The sequence below is a fragment of the Octodon degus genome, unplaced genomic scaffold (assembly GCF_000260255.1).
Source record: "Octodon degus isolate 3935 unplaced genomic scaffold, OctDeg1.0 scaffold00447, whole genome shotgun sequence".
NCBI classification, from domain to species: domain Eukaryota; kingdom Metazoa; phylum Chordata; class Mammalia; order Rodentia; family Octodontidae; genus Octodon; species Octodon degus.
The window spans coordinates 305914-318060 of record NW_004525023.1 but is presented as its reverse complement, the minus strand read 5'-3'; the positions used below and the strand labels follow the sequence as shown (position 1 = coordinate 318060).

General features: G+C 39.8%; 1 protein-coding gene and 1 pseudogene across 1 annotated transcript in view; both read right to left on the bottom strand.

Annotated features, from left to right (window-relative positions):
* Positions 1–12147, bottom strand: part of LOC101559951 (liver carboxylesterase 1-like) — a 127520-nt gene that overhangs the window by 47572 nt on the left and 67801 nt on the right. Inside the window, exon 5 of the mRNA XM_023708676.1 lies at positions 722–875. Within this exon, the coding sequence (XP_023564444.1) occupies positions 722–875 (154 nt within the window). The remainder of the gene's footprint in view (positions 1–721; positions 876–12147) is intronic.
* LOC101591784 lies at positions 6219–7227 on the bottom strand (annotated as a pseudogene).

Genomic DNA, 12147 nt, shown 5'->3' with positions numbered 1-12147 from the left:
TTATAGTGATACGCCTGTTTCCAGTCTCTCAAGAGCTGGGATTACAGGCACACGTCCAATCTCAATTGTCCTCTGAGACCGCCCCAGGGGCGGGGCCAGCTCGGCAGGCCCTGGGATCCATCCCTGGCCCTTGAGTCTGCATGCAGGCACTTTAATCTCCTAAACTATTTGGCTGGCCCTAAGGAAAGGAAAAATAGAAATTTTAAAAAGAAGGATAAAATGTAACCAAATACTTGTAAATAAGCCTAGGAAGAGGGCTTGAAGGAAAGGGAGAGGGTGAGGGAACAAAACTATCAAGACACAACAGATATGGTACAAATTTCCTGCGATGAATGTTACATTGTTTATCCAAATTGTGTCAATAAAGTTCATAAATTAAGTTACCAGTTAAAAATTAATAAAGTAAAACACCAATAAATTATAAACTTAATAAAAATGATTAGAAAGATCAGTGAAAACTCAATCAGAAAAGTAATATTGCTATTGCACGAAATTCTTACAGTCCCAGGAAATCAATCTGTCTCTAAACTACCTTTAATGTATGGAGAGTTGAGCCTCATTTCTTCACGAGCTGATATGAGCACTGAGTAAGCTCAGCAATGAATACAGGTCTTATAGAGAGTAAATAGAGGCACCTATGACTGGAATAGCTGCTTCCCAAGACATTCCACCAGCACCCATAGCAAGTCTAGGATGGGAATCTGTTGACCAGAAGACTTACAAGAACAGAGACACATTCACCTCCTGCTGATTCTCCAAAGATGGTCACTGATCCTGGGTTGCCCCCAAAGTTGGCAATGTTGTCCTGGACCCAGTGTAATGCAGCCACTTGGTCTAAGTGACCCCAATTCCCTGGGCTGTGTTCATCCCCTGTGCTGCAAGAGACAGAGAGGTGGGAGCAAATCAGAACTATCACAGTGATGCTCTTAGGACTGAAATGATTTGAGGTCTCTCAGTCTCCAGAATAAGGGGCTGGACTCTTTGTGGCTGATACAGTGGCCTTATTCTGCCTCTCATTCCTACAGTAGTATTCCATGGAGCATTTTATCTTCGATCTTCTAGCCACTGTAAACTGACCATCTACTACTGATCCAATGATGATCTAAGGGCTAGGTCGCATCTGGGAACAAAATAGGCAAACTCTATGTGTTGATCCCTCTCAGCTTACATTACAGTCAGCAAACAAATGAAAAGAGGATATCCCATCAACTATTGAAAATTGCTTGAGGAAAAATAATGCCAGGTAAAGAAAGAAGCAAATGTGGGACAACACAGTGACATTTTAGATCCCATGACTACTAGAGCTTCTCTGCTGCTTTAGCATTTGTTAAAGTTCTGAATAAAATGAGCATCTGGATCTTTGATTTTGGTCTGAGAGAGTAGGTGACCAAAGGTTGGATAAATCTACTTTAAAGTTAGAGTCAGGAATATTTGCTGACCAAGTGGAACTAGTGAAAGAAAGTTAAATAGAGACCTCTCATCTTTTCTTTGGCTGCTATCCTGAAATGCAAGGAAAATAGAGCTACTAGAAAGTGGCCTGTGGGCTTTTAGGGAAGAGAGAAAAATCCTTGTTGGTTAAGAAGCAGTGGACATCAAGTGGGAGGCACCTTGTAGACATCCATGGGAATGGGAGAAGATGTCTAATGATGCCACCTGGCAATAAAAGAGGTGCATAATCCAAACAAGAAGTTGAAAAAGTGCTCAGAAATTAAGGGAGAAGGGGAGAGAGAAACATAAGGTTGAGAATGTGGTGGGATTAACAAAGTGGCTGATGAGCAGCCCAGGAGGTTGTAGATTGACAGAATTTGGAAGCCCTTCAGAAAGACTCTATGTGCCTTGTGCTGAGAAATCCCATGGGGCAGGAGCAGGAGCTTTGGGTCACTATTGTCCTCTATGAGAAGAACCTGGCAGTGAGTTGGTTGAAAGTCTCTCTCAGAAAACATTATCTGCACTCTCTCCCTGAAACTGCCTCTTCCTGCTTCCCAAGAGATGCACAGCACTTAATTTATCTGCTGAATGCTCTCCCCAATTAAAGGAGACTTGTGGAGAAGAGTGCCTTTTCCTGACTTTGGTAGGCACTGGGATACAGCAGAGGTAAAAAAAAGAATTGAATATTTCAGTGACAATAGCATGAAGTCTGAGAATTCCAGAATGAAAAAGAGATTGGTAGGTGGATCAGGCATTCCAACAAGAGAGACTCAACCCATGAAAAAGCCCATAACCAAATGGACAAGTGTGATTGATCAGTGAAAAATTGACTGGAGTACAGTAACGAAAGGACTATATCATTGACATCCTCAGGAAAGCTTGCTTTGAGAGATGCATGATGACATCTTAGACCTCACATACTTCTTGGCTGTTCCTATAGATTTGTTTGTATGAGGTAACTGGCCCACCACTCCAAGGGATCTTGTTTTGAAGGGTTGATCCCTAATGTGCCTGTAGCTTGGAATACTGGGGCTGCTGCCCTTAGAAGAGTTTAGTATACAACCCATGAGATGCTGGTTAGTTATGAAAAGAACAATGTGCTATGAATCAGCAGGCCTGCCCTTGACTTTTCCCCCTGGCTCCTGTGACACATTCTACATGCTGAATATTCCCCTTCTGATCTCCACCATTCTGTGCCACAGCCAGAGCACTATCACCAAAGACTAATTGAATGAAACCCCTGGTGATGGAATAAAACAAATAAATTTGTTACTTTAAAGTAATCATCTAGGATCAGGTAGTTTTCATGTCACAGAAAACACACTAACACAAAAGCTAATGTGTGAAGAGTCCAGAATCTTACCTGAAGAAGCCCCAAATGCCCAGACGGTACTGGATGGTCACTACAATCACATTCTCAAGGGCAGCAAGAGCCAGTCCATCGTAGGCTGGTGTCCCACCAAACAACAGACCACCTCCGTGGATCCATACCAGCACCTACACAGACACATCCACAAGGCTTACAGGAAGCAGAATTAGTAAGGATCACAGACGCTATCTGGTTTCATTCTCTGATCCCATCCTTCACTCAGGGTACCCACAGTTTAAACTTCACAGTGGCCATCAAATTGGGAAATTCCTGCTTTACTGCTCTCCAGCTCTCCTACTTGCGTTCCAGGACATCACCCCACTCAATATGCCTGAATAGCCCTTCTTCCTTCCACAGAATTGATTTGTTGTATCCTCCCAAGATTCTTCAACCTGAGACTATCACTATGCAAGCAGCAAAGCCCAACACTGCACCATCCTTCTGCCTGACCATTCATCCAGATGACATGATCATGGGAAGAACTGGTACTTCAGATTTGGCTCAGTTTAGTTATTTTGGGGGGAGTTAAATTTGTGTGTAGGAATGGTTCTCTCAAGATGCATAATGTCCTGGACAGTGAGCTTTCCTTACATGCCTTCTCTCTAACTCCAAATCTTCCCACCTTCCAGAGCCTACTTCACACCCACATCCTTCATCAGCCTTGATTTAACTAGCATTATCTGAGTGCCTACTATGTGCCAAGGACTGAGATCAGAGTTGAAGATGAGAGCAGATGCAGCAGTTCATAGTCCTAGTTGCTGAATATCAAAAGTTCACATTTAAGGATAGTCTGAGAGAGGACCAAACAAAAGCCACACTGTAATTTTTCTAGTAAAATATAAAATCACAATCCCTATGCCTATTCTAAGTTCTTTTAAATCACATGCTCATGAGGCAAATACCAATATTTTCGCATGTAACAGAGAGGAAATCTGGAACATGATATCTGCACAAGTTACCATCACTATTAAATGATAGCTGCTGAACTTCCTCACGAAATATGGCCCAGCACTCAGGTATTGGGCTTCCCATTGACTGCCACCAACAGCTACACTATAGAAAGTCAGTTCTTATTGTTTTCATTTGTGCTAGATTATGAACATGCCCAAACTGCCAAAAATCTTGGCAATCATAATCAAATACTAATAGGTATCATTCTCTTTGATCATGAAAAGGTTCAGAAAAATTAAGAAGTAGTTCTTATGTGTATTTCAGTCAAAAGAGGATCCTATGGTTCTAGCTTCTGGCTACAGCTAAAATGCCTCTTGTTTTCTATCTCCTGAAGACCGTGTTCCTTTTACCCTCTGATACCAGCATATCTTCAAGGCAAGAATGAAGTCAAGATCATCAGGGAGTGGAGGCTGAGCCCTAGAAATGATTGGCAATGATATTTTGAGCAGTTAGCAGGTGGCTATGAAGCCAAGACAGTAATATCCTTGAAGGAAGGATCTACATGGTGAATGTAGGTATAATTGCATATTTCTCCTTTTCCTAATCCTCAAGTAACACTGAGTATAAAAGTGAAAACTGAGTGAGTGATTAATTGGTTGAATAAATAAATGAATGAATCAATTAATCAATAAATGAGGGACAATTTCCCTCTTTCTTTATGCTTTACAAAACACATACAGGGTCAACTTCTACCTCCAAGATTATAAACTCCTACACAATTCCTGAGACCCATACAGGATATTGCTGGAGACTGTGTCCTGTCTTGCAGCATGCTTTCCCCATCCCATGGTCTACACCTGTAATCTGCCTCACTTTTGACCCTTCATTCTTTTGATAAATGCTGACCCATGGGAGCATTTGCCAGAGCCAAAGCAGTTAGGGAACTGTGACAAAGTCTCACCAACACCTCTGCCACAGGATGGTGAAGGGTCTCACTGCACTTTCAGGAGAGTGGAAACTGTCATAGGTGCTGTGTGCAGAAACCAGCCCATGTGCTTCATTCCCTCGTCCAGTCAGAGTGCACTGGTTTGATGATTAGAAGACCCAAGGTCCTGTGTTGCCTTCCCTGTATGTGACTGCTCTTCCTCCATCCGCACCTCAGTTCATCTATATATAAGATCATTTAGGTTTATTCAATCTTCTCAAATATTACTTCCAGCTCTAACTTTCCTTTTTTTCCAAATATAAGAAATGTTTGATTAGTTTCATGATTACTTCTGTCACTACCAACACCATGGATATTACTATTATTACATGAGAACACACAGCCTCTAAACACAAGACCCATGAAAGGTCTAGCAATTGCAGCAATGATAACACCACAGCTACTAGTTAGTGAGCACTTGGCACTTGCCAGGTAGTGCACTAAGCACTATTTTACTTAAGCACAATAATGACATGGAGTGTGTACCACTGCAAATGTCCCTGTAAGAGGGAGAAGTTGGTGTTTACCAATATCAGGTCACTTGCCCGAGTTAGCTGCTGCTATGCCGTCAACAACTCAGGGTGACTGAACTGGGAAGCTTCAGGGTTCTGACTTTAGGGCCTCTGCTCTTGTAATATTTGCCACTGCCATCCTGCTGGTCAGGTTGCATCTTATTCTCCACTTTATAACTCAGCCCTCTCAGCTCCAAAAGCACAGTGACTGGTCACTACAATTGAAGGATGACACTGCAAGATCTGGAGCAAGTTTTCACTGTGCAAGCCAAGAGCCAGGACACACTGTCTCAGGTAGGGACCACAGTCCCAGTTCCAGCATCCTCTGAAGAGGGTGGTTGGGACCCTGCCCAGTACACCTGTGCATTCTAGGCTGGCCCATGACCTATTTCCTCACCCAGAATCTTGACAAGCTGGTGTTAACTCCATTTGGAAGTTAGACTGGTATAATATGTTGCCTTTGTTTGCCACACTGTTTCCTGTTAATTCTCTTCTTTCCCAAAAAAGGACAGATAGTATGGTGTACACTCTTTCAAAAATAAAGAAGTTTTGAAACAGAGAAAAATACTTAAGCATACAGTACCACATTTACATTATATTATGTTACAAGATACCAAAGGTCAAGTCTTATTCAATGGACGCATTTTGTTGAAATATAGAAAAATATTTCCTATAAATAGTACATAAAAGACTGTGTGCAAATCATAGAAAAATCAAGTCCACCCCCAAATGTTTCTTTTTAATTGTTTAACCACCAATTTTTGGGTTAGTCATTTCAAATCCCCATATGTTACTGTTGTCTCTATATTTAAGTCATGGGAAAGTCTTTAGAATTAAATTTTTCACCATTTGAAATGAAAGCAAGATACAAAAATCAGTTAGCTATCAGATGTGAGAGTGACCACAGTTCTGCAGGTAGAATTTGGAGACTGGAAGCTCCAGCTCTCTTTGTTTTCATTTCTTCTGGTGATAGCAGGAGCCTATACACTGCTTCTTTAAGCTTCTCACTGCAATTTCCCACTGCACGTGGCCATCACAGGGCATTGTACTCCACACATTTTGAAGTATCTGTGGGAAAGTGCTTCTAGCACATGGCCATTAACCGCTTCAGTCCCTGAATATATTTTTTTCTGAGTTTCATCATTTAATACATGTGCAATGTGCTTTTCCCTGCCAGTTCTGGTATGGACACCAACCATGCTGAGTCCAATAGGCCAGGGAGCATTTCCAATGGCCACAAGAAGGTAAGCATCAATTGCCTTCACATATTCTCCCTGCAACATTAATTTATTAATACCTGTTATTGATTCAATATTAACAGGAAAGTTTCTTTTGCAGAGCTTTCTGAAAATTAGTCTGAGAAAGGACTCAGTCTGCTTCTGCATAGCACTTTTCAGTTTACCCTGCATGCTGCATTTCACATGATCTCTGGCATTCAATTCTTTAGCCAAAATACCAAGGAAAACTTCACGAATTTGGTAATGATATCCATGTCCTTATGACCAATGCTCTTTCCTAAGGACTCTCCTAGGGCCTCAAACTCCTCGGTTGTGGTGTTTTCTTCATGGACTTTAAAATCATTCTGTGCATCTTCCTCTCCGGGGTCCTGACCATCCACAATTTCATTGAGGTACTGCTGATCAATCTTATCCAACACAGCTTTTAGATCATTCCTCAAGCCCTTGTTAACTTCTGGTGTGAGGGTTTCTATTTTTTCTTAATGGTTGAAAAGCATCATAATCAGTTTCAATAAATAGTCAAATTGGTTCTCCTCTTTCTCTCAATCTTCTGAAAGATTGCCTAGAAAGAGTCATGGGTAATTTTTCATCTGCGTATTCAAGTTCTAATATTGGATTTGATGAAGTTAGCGGTTTCTATTCCTCCTCTTTGGGCTGCATCTTATAGCCACATCATTCAAAACATGCTTCCTCTTCTTGTTTTGCAAGTTCACTATGTCTGAAATATTTTTTATTTTAAGCTAGCAGGTTCCTGTCCTCCACTAGCAGCCACTACTAGAGAATCTATGACTTCAGAATGTCCATCTTGCACTCTGGTCTCAGCTTGTGCCCCCTCACCAGCTCCTTGGACAGCCCCGGGCACACAATAGACCACAAACACAAACAACTGAGGACACCAACTTCTAACTTTCCTTAAAATTAAATCTTAGTGATATAGGATCAGAAAGTTCTTAGCTATCTAGTAATGAAGTATAGTCATTTTCCCCTTTGGTTAATTTAATAAAATTAGAAAATCTACAATATATATTCCAGATGGATATAATTCCCCCAAAAGCCTGAAATGATCAAGAGAACATACAAAGGAAATGTGCATTTTCTGTGATAAAAGGAATTCTGGGCCCATGAACCTGTCCTGGCCTATGGTACTCCTGCTTCAAGAATCCTTCATCAACATCTGATATTTACTGAATGATCCAGATGCTGGAACTCACAGTCTTACCAAATGGTCCCCAGGCTTACCGGAAGCCTACTTTTCCTTGTTAAGTCAGCAGGGGTGTAAATATTCAGGTACAGACAGTCTTCAGAAAATGTGAGAGTAATATTGTTTCTGGTGTTCAGGAGGTCTGAATCTGCCTGCCCTACAACTGGATCTTGGGAACACCTGACAGGGAAGAAAGAACACAAATTTCAACCAGATAGAAATTCCAAGTGTGACCTAGGTGCTAAAATTGCAGCAGAAACTTTCATCCTATATATGGAAATGCCATCATTGAATGGAGGAATTAAATTGAGCAAGAGACTTTCCAGAGGTCTTGATGGAAACCCTGGGACTTTAGGAATCTTACAGATCATGTAGAGTTACAAAGACATAGTACTCTTTTTCAGAGCCTTGGAGAATCTCTTGTTTAGGGACAGAAGGCTGGCCCATGCACTGATCAGTCTTGTTCAATGACATTTCCTTCATTACCAGGATAGCCCCACTCTGTGCTGTATTACTAGGGAACTATGGTCCTCCACCAATTAACCAAGTTCTAGTACCTGGTAGACTTCCAGCACATAGGGGAACCTTCCCAAATACCAGACATTCCTATTTAACAAGCATTTTGAAGGTAATCTCTGGAAAACTGCATTTCATACTTTCATCAGGAAACCAGAAGTTCTGGGTGACCTTGAATGAATTTCTTTCTACTCTGAGCCCCAATCCGTAAGACACAGGTGAAGTGAGTACTTTCTCTAAGGGTCTTGTATATTCAGTACACTAAGACACGTCAGTTCATCTGCTGCCTTAGTAAGAGGTCTCCAAGATCCAACACAGGTTCAGATTGGTTGATAGTATTGAATTGTCCATGTGTACCAGGCTCCAATTTAAGTTCTTGTGAACTAACTCATTAAATTTCAGATCAACCTGAAGCAGGGACTCTGTTACTGTCAGCATTTCGCAGATAAGAAAGTTGAGGAACAACAAGTTTAGAGGACCTTCCAAGGTCACACAGGCAGGAGGATTCAAGCTATTTTGGGTTCTTATTTTCAAGTACATTGTAAGGAATAGTCTAAGATCTTGATAGACCCAACAGATAGCCACTCACTGAGGTGCACTGGAGGTGATTGTGAGGTGGTTATGAACTGGACATGGTAAAAGCTTTTGTTTCACCTAGCCAAGGTGACAGGAGCATAACAATATAGACACACCTGGGAAGGAGAACTTGTGAAGTTAACCCCAAATCATACCTTACACCCACATGCTTCCTTCATTCACAATTGTCTCTCAGCTATTCCAAGGAGAATAGACATCATCATTACCTATTTATTCCAGAATTCTACATAATCTCTGATAGTACCTAAGTCAGTTATTAATCTGCATGTTATTTATTATCTCTGCCATTCTGCTGGTTGCAAGATCCATGAAGGGATGGATGTGTTTTATATTGTTCACTAATTTTTTTTTTCAGAAACTAGATCAGATGTGGAATATTAATGTTTAACAGAACCATAACGTGATGAATTTAGGGAAATATTCCTAATAGTCTACTGTGTTATAGAGAATTCTAGAACATAACATAAACCAAACATTGGATTCCTGATCTCATCATGCATCCCTTCATCCCTCTAACACAAGCATCTCCTGTGAGCTGAGATCACTGGCTTACATAGGAGAGTAAGATGTGGTGTTCTTCACATAAGTCCAGGGTTCTGGGGGCTGTGGAGGAGCAAATCGCAAGGATCCAAGAGGAGGTTTGGCAAAAGGGACTCCCAGGAAAACAGCCACAGGCTGTGCAGATCCTTCCAGGCTGTCATATTTTCCCAGGACCTTGCCATACATGGTTTCCACCACAGGTGGTGAGGATGGGTGCCAAGCTGGACATAAACAGGAAAGAAGACATATCAAAGTGTTGAAGTTAGAACTCTATTCTAGTTGTTGTTTGCCACTTCCTATGCACATAAGCTTGAATATGTTCCCCAAATTGACTAGGACTCAGTTCCCTCTCAAATAAAATGAGGATAAGTAAAACTGTTTTTCTTATGCCAAAAGCCTACATAGAGAAGAAAATTGGAAAAGATGATATGAAAAAAATCCAGGCAAAAGTCTACACAAAAGCAAGGGTCTGGGAATGAACACAACATGCATCCCTTACCTTAGAAATATGTGACCATTAGAACTCTGATTCTGCACTGCATGATGGATGAAAGCATTCAGAGCAGGTGGCCTCTTTATTCAGGAAATCTGAGCTTATAGGAACAAAGAGCCACACACATTCTAAACACCAGGAGGAAAGAGATTGTGTCCTTGTACAGCAATCAGAACATTGTCATTGGAGTTGGAAAAAGGAGTGAGTCATTCACTGGTACAGCACAGCTGGTATTCACTGCCAGGCACTAGTGAATAACACAACATAGCATGGGAAAGTATAAAAGGCAGAGGAGAGAAGGTGCAGAGCCTCAAAGCCAGCAACATTCAGGGACTGGGTAGGAAGCTGCAAGCAGCACTTGAATATCATCAGATGAACTCCACTTCTGGAATGAGCAGTTATGTCAGTGAAGGGCCTGAAAGTCAGGGCTAAAGAATGTAGATCTACCTAATGGAAAATGAGCATCAGGAAACATCTGTGCTAAGGGCATGATAAACTTCTACCATTTTCCTAAGCAATTCCCTGAATAGATCTTTATGCAAAGAAAGATATGGGACTTTTTATTTTATTTTATTTTATTTTATTTTTAGCACTGGAGTTAGTAGAGACATTTTATTCTATTTTTTCTTTATTTATTTTTATTAAATTAATTGAGAAACAAATAGCAATGAGACAGCTTCGAAACTTATTAATAGGACAGTTTCAATAATTAATACACTGCATATTGTTGTCTTCCTAGTGGTTATTCATAGAGCAAAATGCAGACATGATATCTTGTCCAAACACTATTAGTACAAATCTTTTTTCTCATTGAATTAAGAGAAAGTAGTTGTACATCTACCCTATTTTGTATATACACATACAAAATGGTCATCCATTTATATCCCTTTTTTTAGTTTTGTTAGAGATGGGTATTCCTTTGCCATTTAAATATTGTAGGTACATGAATTGAGCAAAATAATCCAATATAGTCCACTAGTCCAAAACTGTAGTGGGTTATCTGTAGGACTGGCAATGTCAGAATTTGTTGACTTGAGTCTTTTACAGCTCAGCATATTAATATGGCTTTTCTATTTATACCTCATTTTTATACTTTTTTGCTTAATGGTTAAGACTAAGACAAAGCAAGACCTATATAACAAGAAATGTAACTTTTATATCTGACAAAGTCAGTTCAATCCCCTCAGGATTTACCCTGAAACTCTGTACTGTAGTTTGTAGATCCTTTGTCAGTGTTAGCCATGTGGATGAGTCATGGCCATTGCCTGACCAATTTGTGTTCTGTGAAAGCCTGAGAAAATGTTTTTTTTTTTCCATGTGACTCTCCTTCAGCACACTCTACATCATTGATCACTTTCCTGTGTGAAAACAAAATCTCCTTAAACAGAAAATTTGGGACACCACTGAGTTACAGCATGTTACAGTACATGTTTTTTTAGGTGCTGCATCCTCAGTGAACTAGAAAGGCTGGGGCCAAAATGTTGGCTGCTCTTTCAGCCCTTCTTTTTCTCTAATTTTTGTATGAAAACTTAAGTTGTTAAACCTCGAGAAGAGAAGCTTAATGATATTATTACCTGATAACATAGGCAGTTGAGCTTAACCTCAGTATCTGTCTGAATATAAAACATCTTAGACATAACATGGAACAAATATTTTCTTTCAAGTATTGATATGTTAAACTTTAAATTCCTACCGAATGTGAAGAAAAAATTTAAAAATATTAAAATAAGAATAAACAATTAATTTTTTTACACAGAAATTTAGAAATCTAACCATATACAGCATTGTAGTGGGACAATCCTATGACATTTTTTTCTTGACTCTTTTTTATTTATTACCTTTTTTTAAAAAAAACAAAAATTTACTTAAAAGACACTATCACAGTAATTTGTAAGACAGGTCATGCAGCACATATTTAGAAGACCAGAATAACTGACATTCCAAGCATGACCCTACTATTACATATTGTTATCTTCAGAGCAGTTTCTTAGTTCACAGCTGTGCACATATATAATTATTCAGTGTGAGAATCCTACCAATTAATTTCTAGTGTCAAAAATCTGCTGAAGATTCTCAGTATCATTGCCTTAACCAACTAGTGCAAATAAATGTATGGCTTTGCCCCTGTCATGTTTCCTAGCTTTTCCTAGCTTTTCTCCTTGTCCTCGCTTCATTGTTTACTCTTTAAGTTCTCGCTTTCCTATTAATTGTGTTACACCTTTCTATTTTTATTTCTTCTTTCAAGTTCTTACAATAGGGGTATTATATGATATTTACACATGTGGGTCTGGTTTATTTCACTTATGAGTACATCTTCAGTGGAATTCACTAAAATATAATTGCTTCCAGTTTATCATTCTTTATTTTTCATTTTTTT